General features: G+C 40.8%; 1 protein-coding gene across 1 annotated transcript in view; it reads left to right on the top strand.

The window, feature by feature from the left end:
• FHDC1 (FH2 domain containing 1) overlaps positions 1-18261 on the top strand; it is a 32017-nt gene extending 13756 nt beyond the window's left edge. The window contains exons 4-11 of the mRNA XM_082759059.1: positions 2896-2981; positions 3063-3163; positions 5747-5817; positions 5918-6025; positions 6925-6995; positions 9330-9447; positions 11675-11839; positions 14608-18261. Of these exons, the coding sequence (XP_082615185.1) occupies positions 2896-2981; positions 3063-3163; positions 5747-5817; positions 5918-6025; positions 6925-6995; positions 9330-9447; positions 11675-11839; positions 14608-16653 (2766 nt within the window). The 3' untranslated portion in view covers positions 16654-18261. The remainder of the gene's footprint in view (positions 1-2895; positions 2982-3062; positions 3164-5746; positions 5818-5917; positions 6026-6924; positions 6996-9329; positions 9448-11674; positions 11840-14607) is intronic.
• The last annotated feature ends 589 nt before the right edge of the window (positions 18262-18850 follow it).

Raw genomic sequence — 18850 nt, 5'->3', positions numbered from 1 at the left:
GCCATTCCCCAGAGTATTTCCAGTTTTAAGACAGGGTTAACACGGGATTCAGCCTCCTGTCTGGAAAACTGAAATTCACAAAGGGAACCAGGCTATGAGGTGCTGAATTGTAGGACAAAAGGGACCTCGTAACTCTTCCCTGTTTGTGTTTTTGTGGAGTGGGTCACTGTCCTCTACCTTGCTTGGGTTTGGGACTTGTTAGTGAAGATTCTTTGTTATTCCTTATAAAGGTAGTTTTGGACATCTAGGGCAAAGACAGCGGGGTTTAAGATGGCTGATGTGGGATGGAAAAAGCGTAGCCATGCTGTGAGAACATCTTTATTTTAAGGATCATTACACAGACTCTCTTTTGGGCTGGCAACTGCCCCAAATTTTTGCATTGTGACATTCACACCCCATCCTACCCATCAGAAAGCAGCCAGGTGAATATCTTCTGTTTTGCTTGTACAGGAAAACTCCTCTGGGTGAATTCTGGGGTTTTGACGCCCTTGTACCACTCCAGGCATTTTTCCTGGTACAGGGTGGGAGAAAGTGGATTTCATCCAGCGTCCACAAAAAGTTTTGAAACATTCGACTCCCAGGGAAGCAAAATTCACATTGCAGCATTAACACTCCACATAAGTAACATTGATTCTGCTTACAGCACTACATTTAAATGTAGTTCAGGCAGCATAAGTTAATATTTGTGTGAGTATCTCAGGCTTTGTTCTTCACTTTTTGTGCATTTAAGTATTAAAATCGCATCTTTCTTTAAATGCCTGTGGCATCTTGGTGATTTGCGGGTGGCAGTGGTGTGCTCCTTTTGTTTTTTTGTTGTTGGTGGTTGGTTTTTTCCGCCCATGAAAATCTGAATGCCTGTGTCCTTTATAGGCAAATTGATGTTTGCAATATACTAAAACAAAGTTGGAGAATTTGCAGGTTTTGTTGCTTAGAAAGTAGACCGCTATGTTTTGGGAAGGTTAAAGAACCACCTGCAAAGACTGCCTGAGATATTTACTATCTCCCGCCCCCCACTTCATAATGTAGGGGGGAAAAAGTGTTTATTTGGGTTTTGTTTCTTGCTTGTTTTAACACCTTAGAAATATCAGGAATGTTGAGTCTGGTCTTTCCTGTTTTTTGTTGGCAGACTTCTTGAATGACTCTGTAAATTAGGAGTTTTCTCAGGCCTCAAATAAATGGTATGCAGTTTGTCTTTAGAAGGAGCTTTTGTCCGAATATCTTGAGTTAAATGGCAGGTTAGGAAATTGAGTTAGATAGCCTGAATAAAAATTGCTTTTTTGCTTGGAATTCTCTTTCTGGCAGAAGTTTTTATATTGGTCTGTTTTGTTGTTGGTTTGAAATTTGAAAAGGAAGCTTTGTTATTCTGGGTTTAATTTCCAATTTTTGTTTTCTCTTTACTAATGTGCTTTTAACACCTCTGTATTGTATGGTATGGAAAAGAAAGAATGGGAATAAAGCGGAAAAAGTGATTTAAGAATCCTTTTATTCTGCAAGTGCCGATTTTTTTTAAAATCCCTGATTTAGCATAACCTGTGTTGTCTTTCACTATAGATCAGTATTGCTCTTTTTTTTTTTTTTTTTACAATGTGAAATCAAAATAATAAAAAAAAAAAGCCACAAACAACAGCAACAATATATAAAAAAAAAAAAAATCTAGAACTCATGGATATCTTGTTAATTCCTGGCAGCCTGAAAACTGTTGATGCCCTGATGGAGTGTGTCTCTTTCCATGATATCTTAACAAGCTTCCTAAAACTGAAAAGCAGCTGTGTAAATGTGGTTATGAATGGGCCTTAAGTGTAATGTCATAAAAGGGAAGGCTGATGGGTAGTGTTTAAATCAGTGGAAGTGTACAACTGATACTGGATGTGAACTTGTTGGTTGAATGAAGCAATAGCATAATTGTGAGTGAGCTCTGCTTTTGGACACAATTGCTGTATTGGGAAATGTGGAAGAAATTCCAGTTATACTTAAGTGTATGTGCATGTATTTTCCCTTTCTTCTGTATAAACATATACTAAGTATGTGGGCAGATCAGTGGCTTGCAGATCATGCAAATATATGGATTTTGGTGGAGCTGGGAAGGAAGATTGACAAAATGAATGCAGTGATAGTTCCTTTACACGTAAACGCTGTCTCAAAATACTGACCACAAATAACTTCAAAATGCAACCTTGCATTTATCTTTAAACTATGTCATATGAATGAAAAAAAAAAAATAAACTCGAGCATTAGGTTTTACCCCTTAAGAGAGTTTTAGAGGCAACAGTTGAAGCAAGTATCTGGAAAAAAAAAGAGACTTAGGCAGTGCCAAAGAGACTTAGGCAGTCTTATGCTGAAAATGCTGAACACAGTTAACTTTAAACTACACCCAGTACTTTAGGTTATGCCCAAGTGTGTATCGTAGTTGCTGAAAAGTTGAGGATCATTTTTCAGATCATCACTTAAGCAGCTGTTTCCTGGCAGAACAAACATTTAGTTGGAGAATGGCAAATGGACCAGTGAGAAAGAGAAGAACCGATTCTCACAGGGAAACTGGAACAGTGTTATCCTAGACATAATGATGAGGCCAATTTTTTTTTTTTTAAACACCGACTGAACATGTGTGAGGGAGCAGTTGGGGACGGGGAGCGGAGGAGATACAGAGTGATGGTACCATGTTTTTTCCATTGGATTTTGTAGCTAGGCTTTGGGGAGAAGAGTGGTGTTAATGGTTTTATTTTCTGGTTGGGATGTGCCCAAATCCCAAGATCTTGGGCTCTAAAGCTGTTTAGCCACTGAGTGAACTCTTTAACTCCTGTTAAATTTACTGTTTTTCAGGGTGTTTCCTTCCAGAATCAAGTTAATCTTGATCTTCAATAAAATTCTTTGCTAGTGTTTTTTTCTCTTTTCTAGGTAAAGAAATTAAAAGCCTTTGATGGAGATGTATCAAAACTGTCTCAAGCTGATTCCTTCATGTATTTACTAATCCAGGTGCCAAAGTAAGGAGATAGTAGGTTTATTCTGTTCATGATGGTTCTCTTTGGCTGTCAGTTCTAAACCTGTTTGTTTGTCTGCTCCAGTTACGCTCTTAGGATTGAAGCCATGGTGTTAGAGAGGGAGTTCTCACCCTCCTGTGCTTCTCTGCAGGATGACATGAAAATTATAAGACGGGCAACAAAAGGTAATTAAGCATGTTGGGACATGTATAATACTCTTGTTTTTGTTAGCATGTTAATTAGTTTGCATTATGAAGACCAGAGCTTGAATTTCAGGTACCTTCACTATTAAAAGGAAGCTAACTCCCCTCTGACAAATGCCATCAGGGTGTGTCTGGTGAATCTTTGCTTCCAAAATCAAAAATCTGGAGACTTGGACACACTACCAATGAGTTCATGACCAAAGCCTACAAACAGCGTATCCTAAGCTGACGCAAGCAAAGGTGTCCATGATCAAATTAGGACACATCCTTGTCATTTGAATACAGTTCACTCTTTCATGTATCATGTGTTGCTGTGATTGAATCCCATTGTTAAACTTTTTTGCTAATTTTCAGAGAAAATCACTGTAGAGCTTTCAGATTTCCCTATGTGCAGCTGCCTTTTGAGGCGGCAGTACTGATAGGCTAAAATCTTTACTGTGGAAACGTAATTCTGTTTTATGTTCTCTACATTTCACAATCTTTGAAATACTACGACTGGCTATTCTTAAGCAAATCTGGTATCTTCTGCTCTGTGGGAAAATAACTGATGTCCTAGTTTAATTTAACATTAATGCTGACATTTTCAAATGCCTTGAGTACCTATTTGTCCTATTTCTCAGTATGAAAGTCCTGCTTCATGCTGGTAAATTTTCTGACAGACTACTGGAGCACTGTCTAGACTGCTTCTAGTGGGATAAAAAGGCACAGTAGTCAAAATATTCAAATATGAACACCAGCGCTTAGGATAGTCATTTTTAGTGAAAGGAAAGGGAGAGAAGTCTGGTGTGTTCTTCCCAAATGTGGGGATTGAACTGGTCCTTCCTGACTCAGGAAAATGCCCCTTACTTTAAGCTGAGGTTTGAGTTTGGCCTTTTATTGGGAGCTCTTTGAAATCATTGCTCTTTGTTTTGAGCAACAGACATAGGTGAGGGGAATATGTTATGTATAAAAGCAGCCGCGCCCTATTGTCCTTCATGTCCTTCACCCAGGACCTTTCTGATGAATTCTTTCCCTCCAGAGGAGACACTTTAGTCTCCAGATCCTGCACCAGGCCAGTCATGCAAATCAGGCTGAGCTTCCCTGTCTTCAGTCCAGTTGTGTCATGCGCTCCTCTCCATTTGGTCTTTTCACTTGAGGGCTTGTTGATAGCCTGAAGTTGTTTAGGAATTCTGTCTACTTTTCTATACCCATCTACTCTGTTTCTTTCCTTGTAATTAAGCTGCGAGAATATTTACTTAAATCCTAACGCTGATAACCACTAAGGCTTAGGATGGTCTAAATAGCTTGGTGGATTCTCATCTCGCCTACAAATGGATGTATCTCGTAGTGACGCTAAGCAGGCTCTTAGTATGCAAAAACTTCAGATGTTGCTTTCTCTCCTTGGCCTTATGAAATCCAGTATTCTCTTTTGTATTCCCTCCTCTTTCTTCCCCCTTACTTCCTCACCTATAGCTTGTTAGATCTCAGACTGCTTAATTAGTTCTATGATTTTATCCTGCAAACACTGAAATCCAAAGATACAAGGGCTGTCTGCTTCCAACATGATAGATTAGTGCATTGTGTTAAGCAGTTAAATGTGGGGTAAATTTCAGAATGTGAACTTTGAAACGAAATAATTTCTAAAAGCATTTATACTGCAATCGAAAGGATTCCACCTTTTATTAGTACCTTACATTAAAAACAGCTCACATCGATTTTCTTGCCTTATAGTTGACTTGCAAATTTGCAGTTACTTGGTTTACTGTGCCGTTTGTGTAATGTTGATTTATTAACTCTTAGCAATTTTGAATTCCCGTGCCTTTATTTCTAAGGTGCTATGCTCAGTTACTTTTAAACACATGTTGTTTTCTGTTCATGTGTGGGGTGGGTGAAGAGGTGTATGAACTCAGAACACTACTGTGCATTTTGCAAAAAGGGCATGTGTACAAAGCAAGCTTCCGTGATGGAAAAGCTTTAAGTGGCAGTTCTATTCCATTTGACTCTTTGCTTCACACTGAATATAACTTTGCTAATCGTCTTTGATGTCACTGAGGTAAAACAAATGCCACTCTGAGTTGGTGATTATATAGAAATAAAATAGTGATTCATAATGGGAGTGAGATAAGAATGGAAAATTAAAACATTGTCTGATGTCTTCTCAGGCCTGATGGCTAAGTCTCCCTAAAAAGAATAATTGTTCAAAAATCCAATCCTGACAGATGGCAATGGATCCTGCGAGGTGCAGAACATTTGCCTCACACTGAATTTAGTAGGTTGTGAGGACACTTGCATAAGATACTTTGCACATTGCAGGATCAGGCCCCAAATGTTTTGTGAGCTACTGGGGGTTGCCTTGGAAATACTACACTTGCAAAGCTGAAGTCTGAACATATACTTGAGGTTTGCCAACTGTGCTTTTGACTTTGAATTATATAGGACCTTTTTTTTCCCATGACCTTTCAATTCACTGTAGTTTCTTGTTAAAATAAAAATCAATATCTTTAAAAGCTTGATGTGAAGAGCAGTTTGTTAAGTGTGTGTGTATTTGTAAACAATTATTAGACAGCAATTTTCTGCTCCTTACAGAGTTAATGACTTGTGAGGAGCTGCATTCCATATTGCACTTGGTCCTCCAGGCTGGGAATATTATGAATGCGGTAAGTGACATCTAAAATGGGGACGGCTGATCGACCAAACTTCATTGTTAGTATTGCAGTCCATTTATGCCACACACCTCAGCTGTTTCCTTCTTTTTAGGGAGGTTATGCTGGCAATGCTGTTGGATTTAAACTGTCGTCGCTGCTCAAGCTGGCGGACACAAAAGCAAACAAACCTGGGATGAGCCTGCTGCATTTTGTTGCTCTGGTATATAAAAGCTATTTTGTAACTGATGCAAACCTAAAGCCATAGATGATTGACAATATAAGGAGCTATGTGTCTCAGAAAAAGTGGTTTGTTTAAGGCTTTGATCCTCTTCTTTTCTCCTCCTTACACAAAGTTCACTATTTTTTCTATCTCTGGTCACCCTATCCAGAAATCCATGGAAAGCTTGATTTTTTAATCTCATGTAGGAGCTTACCTTCATCTAACTTTCTCACTGTAGCTTATCTCTTACTGTCCTGAATTCTTACAATGTAGAAGTGACTTTTTTTTTTTTTTTTGATAAGTACTCTTTTAATCATCCTACTGAATCTTTTCATCAACGGTTGTTTTTTTTCTTTTTTTCTACCTCTGGTGACTGACAAGTATTTTTAAAGCTGCAGCAGACTTTTTTTTTTTTAGTTATTTTTCTTTCCTTTCAAACTTTTTGATTTTAGAAGGGAGGGAATTTAAATGCTTCCATATGTGCCTTTGGTTATCTGTGTACAAACTGGCTTAACAGATTTCTAGTCAGCAAACAATGGGGTATTAATTGATGTTTGTGCAGGAAACATTGTATCTGCTCAAACAATAGGCATCAGTAAATTGTTCTTTCCCTAGCATTCCCTATTAATGTGACTTGGGTTCACTGGTATAAGCAGCTATAGCTGTGGACTGTGAAATGGAAGCTCTTGTTTAATGTTTCTAGTTCTCATCCCTGCTTTTCTTTTAAGTGGTGTCCTCTGCTCAACTGTGTTAGGATTGCACGGGAAGGAAAACAGTGCAGGAGACAAAACTTTAAATGCCCTCCCAGAGGCTTTAGAGCTGTTGGACTTAGGCACTTTGGCCTGGTAATGGAATGTTAATGGGTTGTGTGTGTTTTGGTTTTGTTCTGTTTGCTTCAGGAAGCCCAAAAGAAAGATGCTGCTCTTCTCAACTTTTCAGAAAAAATCAGGGATGTTCATGATGCTGCCAGGTAAGCCAAAAGAAAACTGAAAACTTAGGGTTAGACTGTGACTTGGAACTTTTTTATTTGTGCAGCAATGAGGCTCATTCAGAGAAGTCTTGGCACAAAACCTGAGATCTTTACAAATGTTTACTATAGCTTTGAGGGCTGCATTTCCATTTGCTAGCAGAAATATGCCTGCAATGTGCCTTCAGGTGTAAGGTTTTTTATGACACAATCTCCAGAAGTGTTTTGTAGTTTCATCTCTGTCAAATACCATGCTCATGGATGCTACTTTTAAGAGATCATGCTAAAGCACATTCATGTTTTTCTTTAAACCAATTTTCATCTGTCTCTGAGCGGGGTTCAGTGCTCTTCCAAGTGTGGTTCCAGATACAAGTGCTGGCCATGGCTTCTCTTAGATGTGTTTTGATACTTGGTTTGCTTCTCCATTTCTGTCAGGTGGAAAATCTGAAGGATTTGGGGCTCTGTGTTTTCATCTCAACATCTCTAGCTGCATAATTTTAAACCGAACCTGATTCATACCTTGATAACTGTACCTGCCTTTGTGAGATGTTGCGATCTAAAGCACAAACCTGGAAGCTAGTGATCTTGGAGTTCTACTCCCAGTTTTGCTACTTCCTTGCTCCTTGAGCTTTGGGCAATCTATTTACATTATTTTCCCAGCTGTAAAATGGATCCAAGCTCTGCTCTTATATCTGATGCAGAATTAAGTCATGTCTGCAAAGGACTCTGAAATCTTCTGAAGAAAGGAGTGGCCATGGAGTTAATCAGAAAATTTTTGATGGACCACCTGTGTGGCTCTCTGCCATCCAACCCACACACCTTCTTGGCAGTCTGCCTCGTGGCCTGCTGGGGAATGTAGCTTCCCTCGTCATCCAAGCCCCCTGGCAAACTATGGGGGAACAGGCAGAATCTGAAAACTGGTGATATTTTTCAAGCCGTTTGGTACTTTGATCACATTTGTTAATGCTGAAAATCTTCTGTTATAACTCTTGCTGAAATCTATTTGTGGAATGCACTCTACAGGAAAATGAAACAAAATGAAATACATGTCCTACCACTGGGCGTGAGGAAGATCATTATTAGAGACAACTGTCATGTACAAGTTGCTCATAAATCCTTCCAATTAGAGCATGTTAAAACAACTGCCATTATGTACTCTATTTTTTATTATCTCACCTTCTTTCCTTGTAGTCCTTCATCCTCCTCTTTCACAGGCAGAAAAACATAGCCTGTATCATGTACACCTCTTCTCATTTGCAAAAACACCCATCATCTTCCCAGAGCAGGGAGCTAACCTTTGGAGATTAAGTAAGCAGAGAAAACACAACACATATTATATTCATTTATACGTGCTGTCACCATGTTCTGCCATGTGTACTGAGTCAGTCTGCCACACGTCTTCAGCCTTACTGTGTTGAAGTCTCTCTGCTGGTGAATTAAGGGTAGTTTAGGAGCATATGTGCAAAAATTGTTAAGTTTTACCGTTTTGGAAATAGTGGTGCTTCAACTCCAGACAGAGCTCAGTTTCCTTGTGAAGGAAATGTCGTGGCTTTAGGAGTGTTTACCCTCAAAGTGACTGAGGGATTTGAGTGGAAGCTCCCATCGTATGGAAAGTGCCTCTCCCAGGATGAGACTTAGATTACATCAGATGAGAGCTCCTTCCTGTGATCGTACATTTGTTGAGTTCCTTTTGCCTAAAAACAGGAGCAGCTCTGCTGCTGGTATGTGGTAGAAGGATGAAATGTTACAACTGCTGTGTCGAGACTGTGTGGGCTACATTGCTGTGACAATTTAGAAGAACATAACATGCAATTTCATGATGCCTCATGTTATTGCCAAAATGGGCAGTCCTGGCTGACAGTCCCTTCTGACCCCTTTTTGTGCCAGCTTTGGCACTTAAACAGTAATGTAAAAAGATGGACCAAGGAAATGATCCATCTGGAAGCAAATTGTTTTACCTTTCTTTGGGTTAATTTTCAGTTCGCAGATATGGCTGTATTTAGAAGATGAGTGCTAGCACAGGCCACAGGGAGAAAAAAGGAGTGCTTGGGCAGGGTGGCATTGCACTTTCAGGTGGTAAGGCTGGGTAGGACTGGCTTGAGTTAATTGTGAAACCACACCCCATGGGAATCTTTTCAGTTTGCAAATAAGAAGAAATGTGCTTATCTCTCTCCTAACTTTCGATTTATACTCTGGAAGTAGTTCCTGAACAGGCAGGTCTTGTTTAAAAGCCAGCTTGCACCTCGTGTTAAACATCCATTTTTGATGCATATTGTGGCTAACCTAGGGGCAACTCTTTCTCACTGATAAGTATTCTCTGTATATGCGTTTTTTTAGGTTATCCATTGATAATTTAGAAGCAGAGCTTCAATCGCTGTCTTTCAAAGCAAGATCTGTTAAAGACAGCATTCGACGAGACCCGAAACTCTTTTACCAGATGGAAAGCTTTCTGCAGGTTTGTAGGATATCTGTGTTAATGTGTTGTTATCGCCTGAATGCAGTAGCATTCCTCAGCTCAGTGTAATTTGTGTGGACAAGTTAATAAAGTGAAGCATTGTTTCGATATGCCTACTCTGTCAGTTGTACGAAGATGTTCCAAATATATGCTGTTTGTCAAGAGTGTTGGAAAGACTGTATTTTTACCAGGAGGGATGTTGAGTGTACATTGGCTGAGGCTTGTTAGGCAAGCGTGTTTGAAGCCTGTGAAATGACTGTTGGAGATCTGTAGTTAAAATATAAAACAATTGGGACCAATCTCTGGTTTTGTACTTAACACACAGATACTACACTTCGGGCAGCTGTGACATTATATTGGATCATGTCAGTTTTTGCTGAGGTTGTGCTATGCATATTAATCCTGATTGTTAGGTGACTGGGGAGATATTGTTAGCAGCTTGCATGCTAAGGGGCTGTTTTCTGTACTAATTTGCCCTTCACACAGAGTGTATTATTCTTAAGCCATACCATTTCTTCTTGGTAGGCTCTCCTTTTCTTTTTTCCTATCGCAGTGACTTCATAAGCATGAATGTGTATAGCACTTCACTTTGAAGCAGAGCGCTTAGCTTTGATGCAAAGTTCTTGGTATTTTCCGGGTGATGCCTGGAGAAATATGTATTATACTTCAATTAAATGTTTTTTTCTGTTTCATGCTATAGATAGTTATTAAAAGTGAAAAAGCAGGCGTTGGAACTGGAACTTAACCCACGCTGATTTTCAACTTGCAAGTGTAGTTAATAGTCCTGTAGTTTTACAGGAGATGTGAAGCTGATGAAGAAAGAGGCGGGTCAAGATTGAAATAGCTGTCCTCATTCACTCTGAAATATTGGCTTTTATCCATTGCACCCAGACTCTTTAATGTTCTGTTCTGACATGTTTGGGAATTTTTTTTTAATTTAATAGATGGTTTTACGTAACACTACAACCTTGTTTAGGCCACGTTCCAAAAAAATGTTGGGAAAAAAATAATTTTACAAATACATACCTTACAGAAACGCTTCCGGTTTTTGTTTTTAAATTGCAGATGATAACCAAGCTGATTGAAAGTCAGCTTTCATTATCTCATCCTCATGAATAAATTACTGAAATATGTGGGAGGAACTAATTTTCTATGTATGCTCTTGTCAATTGTCCAGTTTATCTTCTATCCAGTTTTGTTTTTTTTTCTGAACGCTAACAAGTCAGATTTGTTCCTACCCTACTGGCATCATTTGGCAAGTAGCTTTCTGGCAGGTGGGGTTGTCTTAAATGGTCACCAGTACCTCCAGCTGCCTATTCACACTCCAGTGCTGCAGTACAAGAAGTATTTAGGTGATCATGAGGTGGACAGTGTCAGAACAGATTTGTCTGGAAATTAATTTTCTCCCCACATTACTTTGAGTCAGATGTGCTCTCAGATGTGGGACCATGCAAGGATGGGAGTGAATGGCTGGTGATGTAGATCAGAGAGACAGAGGAGCAACTTCTGAAATTCTTTTAAGTAGTTCTGCTGCTCAAAGTCTAACTACAGTCTTGCTGTCTTCCTCCTGACTTTTTTCCAACAATCTACTCCAACCAAGTCTGTATAGCTCTACACTTCTGACTCAGAGCACTACTTTACAGAGATAATTTCTGGATGTCTTAAAATACATTTATAGTATATGTGTTCCCTTACCTGTCTGGCATGAAAGGCTTTTTGGTGGTGGTCTAAGGTCAGCTCAGGAAGCAGTGGATCGTATGATGTATATCCATGAATTTATTCATGATTTTTTTGAGAAAATCAGAGAGAAAGAACTAAACCATTTCAACTGAGTTTAAAGTTGCCAGGAAAATAGGAAAATAAGGCATGAGAGCTTTGTGGGGGCTCCAAAGTGGTCCACCAATACAGTCTTTGGTTTTACTCAACTGAGAATTACGGATCTATGTCAGTTCAAGGGCTTTTGAACTTTTGCCTGGTTTGTATCCTTGTCACTAGAATTTACATTTTGATTTATGCATTTTCCTTGACCTTCCTTAATCAATTTATTGAAATGACAAGACGCTTCTTTTAGTTACTAGAAGTTTTCCCTCAAAGTCTTAATTTCTGGGGCTCTGTAACAGCTAGCTTCTAGGATGGAAAGTGATTTTCTTAAATTCTTAATATTTACATCACCTGTTGGGACTTTAATTTTTCTATCTAGTTCACCCTACTGTGTTTTTTGCTACAGTTTGCTGTAAGACATCTAAAAGAGCTTGAACACCAGAAACGGGAATTGCAAAAGGAAGGAAACGCTCTCATTGACTTCTTCTGTGAGGACAAAGAAACTATGAAGTTGGATGAATGTTTCCAGATATTTAGGGACTTCTGCATTAGATTCAACAAGGCTGTTAAGGTAAGCACCATTAAACTTGCAGTAAGGCTGGTAAGCACTGAATGCAATTCTCACTCGTTTGAAATAAATGCTGGCCCACAAGGATTAAGTTATTTGTTTTCTGCCTATGGGACACTTCCTATCTGGTGGTATTTGGTATATTTGCCAGAATGGCTACAGCAAACTGCCGTGGAAATGGTCATCCTGCCCAGCCCGGTATGCAGTCCCACTGCCAACTCATCAGCTCTTGTTCTCTTCTGCACCTTCTGCTCAGGCTGGCCAGACCATTGAGGTGTTCTGTCAGGGTAGCCTGTAGGCCTGCTTGTAGGTGGGCTTCTTCCTCCTCCTTTGGTGAGAAGGTTGATAATTGCTATATGGTATATAACTAACTGCACACCTTGAATTGGTCCCAAATAATTCAAGTATGCGAAGATAAGCATAGGCAAGGAGCAATATTAGCCCTGGTTAGAATTTTGGTTGAGAAAAGTCTGCCTGTCATTACAAATAATTTTTAGGACTTCATAAATAGCATCAATTAGATGGATCCAGAAATATATTTATTTTTTCTGCCTTATGAGACCTGCATTTGACAGCACTTTGCATAAAAGCTTTAGTTTAGAAATGAGAGAACGTTCTTGATTACAGCAAGCTAAGAGGACGTTCAGTTAACATGCTCATTACCCCATTAGCTTACCTACCGTTTACCACCCAAGGCAGCACGTAGTTATGCATGTGAATATTATACAGATATAAACGGTGGTAACTATTGCAGACATTTCAGTGAGAGATGACTTTGTGCATTCATGAAGGACGTGTTCAATTATTCAGGGCTGGGGATTTAATTCATAGTCACACATTACAAGTGGTTGATGAATAGCTATTACTTCAGGGTCCCATGGGGATCTCCCTTCCTCTCTCTGTAGTAAGTAATCACACTAAAATAATGACAAATTAGTCTTTTATTTGTGACTATTGAAAAGATTTACTTATGAGGTATTTTATGTGGATTACCTATGTCCCTACAAATTTAACGGAACAATTTAGAATAGAGACTGCAGGTCTGCTCAATGTAACATGTGGACAGCACAGCCAGCAGTGTGAAAAGATGGCTTACACACGGTAGCCAAGTGCACATATTTCAAACTGTGTGTTAACTCTTTTTTTTTTTTTTTTTCAATTTTAGAATATGGCTCTATGTGCTTAAAATAGATTTTTCTTGTGAATAAAATCTCCAGAAGCATGTTTTGGGTGAGGTTAAAATGTTCTGTGTCTAGTATGGAAGACAAAAGTAATATCTACTTACTACTATTTTTAACTATTTCTCTTTACAATGGGATATTTAAAGTTAAGCTTTAGCATTAGGCAAGAATTAATTCTGTAATTCCACGCCTGTGAAAGAAAGCTCCCTGTCACAGACATTCTTCCTGAAAAGCAAGTTTTTTCTTTTTCCTTTCTTAGCTGTTTGGGTTTCTGAGGTCTCTAATGCATCTTATCTTTCACAGCCCAGTGTCACCTCAAATCCACTTTAAGAGGTGTAGATCAACCCATTCATCAAAAGGAGTTTCAGCATTAGGCTTTTGTTTACTGAAAGCTTTCAGGCAACTGTTTATAGTTGTGCAGCTCTTCTGTTGTCACAACACTGGGAAAATCAAACTAGACAGTGCTTCAGACAAATAGAGGTGTGTTTTTTTAAACAGTGTGTCATACAGGCTTGCTGAGGGCAGACTTAACAACATGCTGGAAAATGATGTAATTTTGAATCCTCTGTCAAGACTAGCCCTTTCTCTTCTTTCTTTTGCTACAGCTGTACTGGCTCTAGAAAACCAGGTTCTCCATTTCAGAAAATAACCTGGAAAGGTCAACTGAAGTTGCACCTAGATTAAATCTGAAGTGTAGAGGTGACACTTAAAATGTTGACGGTCATAATAATCCACTGACGATGATTTTATAGCAGAAAGGTGTTCCTGTGTTGTCTTTCAAGCACAAACTGCTGCCTTCTAAACCAGAACCCAGTAGCTTCGTTAGCAAAATCCCCAGCCTGCCCCGGGCAACTTCTGAGCAGTAGTTACCAATTTTTGAAGTGAACAAGAGGTCCAAATCTGGGATGAAGCATTTATTAATGGTCCTTGAGAGGTGTCCGTTGTTGTCTAAGTAATGATAATGAGGCAGTGTATAAACTTTTTAATTTGCTTTCATGTGGAAGTAGGTAATGTCTTTTCATAAAATTCCCCTTCTGTTATGCTCAAGTTGGAGGTAAGTAGCACCCCGTAGCAACCCCACTTGCTGCTCCAATTGCAGTTGTTGTAATATGGGACAGTGGAAGGAACACACTGACTGTGTGCTCATCAGACGAGTTTGTTGTAAAATATGTAATGCTCAGGTGGAAGTTTACTCACCAGATAAGGCTGCCAACTCTAAACATACCGCGAGCAGATTTCAAGCTCTCCATATATAGCAGGGACTCTTTGAGTGCACCTGACATCTGCTTGGGTTTGACAGGTCACATTCTGTGCTGTGCAGGAGCTTGGTCAGCATAAGAAGAAAACGCACAGACTGATGTGCCTTCAGCATGAGTTATGCAGGGAACTGCTGCCTATATGGTTAATGCTTGCAGACTGTGATTGCCACAGTGAAGTCATGTGGGTTGTATGTATTGGGGGTGGAGGGAGGGTGATGGCAGAAGGAAATAACGTTGACGGGAAGAAATAAAGGGAAAGATAAAGCAGGGCAACTTGTTCTCATGTCGGGCACTGTCCTCTGTAACATGGATTTATGTCTTTCTTTATCAGGAAAACAGGGAACGAGAGATTCAGGAACTTCATCATCTGCAAAGGCGGAAGGAGCTGGAGGAGAAGCGTCGATCCTGGGCAGCTGGGGAGCTTGGGAGCTTTGGACGGAGCAGCAGTGAAAATGATGTGGAAATGCTGGCCAAAAAAGGACTTGAAGAATTTCTTCCCTTCTTGCAGCAGAGACCCCAAAGCCCTTCGTACAGAAACCCCAATTCTAGACGCTCTCGACTTTCTCTGGGGATTACTGCAGACAGGGAGCTGCAGAGTTTCCTGGAGATCTCAAAAGATGAGGATCCAAACAAGTTTAACAGCCTTCCCCGTGCAAACACCCGACAAGCAAGACCCAATGTGGCCTGGACTGAATCCAAAGAAACGAGAGATCTCAACTTAAATACCTTGCACTTGCACCAGCAGTCTGAAACCAAAGGGAAAAGCGGTGACCACTTGCAGTTGCCCCCAGCACAGTCCAGTCACTTCGGTGGGTCAGCCGGTCCTGGTGCCCGCTTCCCACCGAGAAGCACCAACTACAACACGCACACTTCTAATGCCTCCTGCGAGGAGTCCGCTGACATAAACGCTCTGGCCCTTGCAATTGAGGAGCACGAACTTGTTAAAGGATTGCGTAAGTTCGACATTCAAGGAGCAAAGCCCGGAGAAGATACACCTCTAATATACTTAGAGGATGTCGGTGGGACAGACTTGGAGACTCTAGATGACCTCAGCTTGCATTCCCTTAGCACTGCTGATGATGACTTGCCTCCAGCTTGCAGGAGCTCCAGAGAGGCCCATGACCATATAGCCAAGGCAGTGGGTGGCAAGAGCGAAGCTTCAGAGCCCAGCAGCAGCAGCCCCATGTCCCTGGATACAAGTGTTTCTGGAAGCAGGGACGACGGGCCCATGTTCTATGTGTCGGATACGACGACTGACTGCTCTTTGACGCTGGACTCTGAAGAGGGAAATGATTTCAAATCGGTGGGCAACGAAGTAAGAAGTGAGGCTGGCAAAGCACGCTCTTCGGTGAGTGGTGCTCAGTACAGGTCTAGAACGCTCTTCTCGAACCTGAATACTGCGTCTGCCAAGGATCTGTCTCCTCATGCTTCCACAAATGATAAGGATGATGCCAACAGCAAGCACATGCTTTCTAAAGAGAAGTCCGTAAAAAATAAAGACGCGATAGGACCAAAGAGAAACTCTCTTAAGGACAGATCTCCAAGTTCCTCCAAATCCAGTGGCACTCGCCCAAGCCACACAGCTTCTTCCAGACCTGTAAGAACTTTGAATGCCTCTGAGAATGAAAGTATGAGGAAAGTGGTGCCTATTTCTCGGTCTAACAAACCACCAAGCAGTGTGAAAAAGCCCGAAGCCAAGCCGGCGCTTCGTGAAACTAGTACGGTGGAGAGTCGTCTGTCTCGTCGCAGCTCTGTCCGAGGCACAACCGACACGCTGCCGAGGAGTCCTTACAGGCACAGCGTGTCAGTGGAAGAGCCAAGGTTACAGAGGGGGACTGTGACCTCAAGCAGCGCTCATTTTGAGAGGGACAGAGTCGCTCTCAAGAAGCCCGTCTCTAAACCCATTAGGAGTACTGTAAAATCGAAGACAGATGAAATAAAGATCTGTCGCTCCAGCGTGAAACCACAGACCCCTGCAGATGACACCAAAGTTGCCCCAGTCAGTGTCCCCAAGACACCATCCACTGTCCCCAGCTTCGCAAGGAATACAGTGGCTTCTTCTTCAAAGCGTGCAAAAGTGGATCTCTCCAGCTCATCCAGACCTCCAACCATCACGAGGTCTGTGTCCCAGCGGCTGCCTAAAGCAAAGCCAGCAGCAACCTCTGATGAGATGAGTCCAAAGGAGAATGGGGGCAGTACTTTAAAGAGAGCAAACAGTGCCAGAGCGGTTGGGAGAAGCCTCCTCCAGGGAGACACTGTCAGCACCAAAGTGGAGCCCTCAGCAAAGGAGCAGGGAACGGAGGAGAAGTCCTCTCTTAAACTGAAAGATGCGAACCGGACCACAATAGGTAAAATACTGAAGCCGTTGCTGAAGTAAGGGAGAGGTTTGGGGAACCTTGGAATGTGAACACTTGTTCAAGCACTGGATGTCTGCGTCGTGGGATTCCTTAAAACGGTAACATTGCTGAGAAGCAACACCATGTGCTCTTTGAAGTACCGCACACCACTGGAAAAGGGCAACTACTCGGGTTCTGGTCTAAATCCTTTTTTTTATGAATTTGAATGTATTTGAAGCTACTGTGATGGAATAAGAGCGTAACAGCAAGCCTTTGAGTATTTATCCTATAGAAGGTCACCAAAAGCCAAAAATTGTAAAGCAGTTAAACTACAAGATGAAACGCGTTGTGACAAAGCATGGATAAAGGCCAGTTTGTATGTACATAAGATTATTCCTAAGACTCAAGCGTTTGTGCTGGTCGGTTCCTTATTTGATGTTAAAGTGAATCCTGTGGAACAGTACTGAAAATGAACGTGGGTGATCGTGCTTTTCGTTGCTTCTACTGCCTCGGATTCAGGAACTCTTTTTTGCCTGTTGCAAAGTCCATTGCTGGCAATTGGACAGACTGGGAACTGCTGGCCAAAAAATAGTAAAATGGGATATTTTCTGTTTGTGGCTGTCTTTAACCTCACTGAAGAATTTCTAGCATGTTTTATGAATGTGTATGTGTGTCTGGAGAAAACTTTCTGCTGGCCAGGAGGCTTTTTCTCCAAGAATGTGGCAGCGTTGTCTTGCATGCACGAGTAGATACGGCTGGTGCTGCGCCGAGCAGCACAGCCGGAGGCTGTGCCTGTTGGAAGGGCCATCAGTAACCATTGGGATGATGCCTATTCCTCATCTGACTTGTTTTAGTCACAAGCAAACTTGCCAGCTTTGGGTCATACAGAAGTGCCATATATTTATGATACATATCAAGGATGTTTGCAGTTCAAGTCTTGAAGGCTGCGTTGTAGTGCCGAGCACTTTCGTACTATTCCATGTTTCCACTGGTTTATCTACTACCAAATTACTTGAATGTTGCAATGGCTCTGATTGAGCCATCAGTTTCCCTGCCTCCTCCTCCTCTTCTCCTTGTCAACATGAATATTTAGCATGAAACACAGAGCTTACGCATGACAATGTTTTTGTAGACTTCCTTGGTTGCTTCGAATGTGGTTTTTAATGTTTAAAGACTCCAAAGGATGACTTAAACTAGTATTTGATGAGCTTTTTACGAAATAGAAACAGCTCTTTTTTCCTGCAGATACAAATTTTAACATCTTCCCAAACTAAGGTACAGAGAATGAGGGAAAACTTGTTCAGCATGCTATGCGTCTTCCTAAGGGAAGTGTACGTAGGTGAGGAAACTGATCGCTGTTCTCCTAAGTATCTTATTTAAAGAGTTGCCTTTTTACTTGCTTACAAATGAAGCCTCATTTAAGAATAAAATAAAAAATAAAAGGAAAATCTCTTCAGACAAGTGGCATTGACTTACTAATGGTAGATCTGCTTGTCTGCTCTATCCCTTGGTGCTGGAATGAGAACAAGCCGCCAGATTGGTCACATGCTTCTCATGGGATAGTATCAGGGACAGCTACCTTTGTACTCTGAATTTGGCAAGGGGCCCTTAGTGCTTCCTTTATACCAGCAAATCTTACTGCAGACACCGTACCCAAACACCACGAAGTATTACATAGGGCTTCTTGTTTGAGTCTGTCCCACAGGGAGAATTTATATAGCCCACTTTTTGGTCAGGGTGAATTTTTGCTCGAAACCCTATAAGCTTTTTGGATGCTGCCTCCCTTGTGGGTTAGATTTAAAAGAAAAAAAAATCTCTCTTTTCCTTATTTGTATCTGTGTGTATGTATGCACATCTGCAAAAGCAGATGATTAACTCTTCTCCTTTATTAAAAAAAAAAAAAAAACTTTTATTGGTAGTAAGCTTGAAAAAAATAATTTAAATGTGTTTGGAATATGTAAATAAGTTTCTATAAATCTGTGTAAAAGAAAACTGAATGTATTTAATGGAACATTTATACATTTCGGAGTAACTTGGTAGTTTAATAAAGTTCCCATTTACTGGGCATGAGCTTTATGCTTCTTTTTCCTGTTACGCTTTTGGCTTTGGTCCTGGAGGTCTCTGGCAACTGGAATCTGAGTGTAGGTGACTGTGGGAAAATCCCAAAAGGACGGACTTCACAGCAGAAATTCTGGCTTTTACAGTGCCGGGTTTGTTTTTGTACTAAGACATGCAATT

The sequence above is a fragment of the Aythya marila genome (genome assembly GCF_965140915.1).
Source record: "Aythya marila genome assembly, chromosome: 4".
Classification (NCBI taxonomy): domain Eukaryota; kingdom Metazoa; phylum Chordata; class Aves; order Anseriformes; family Anatidae; genus Aythya; species Aythya marila.
This window is presented reverse-complemented; position numbering and strand designations above follow the sequence as displayed.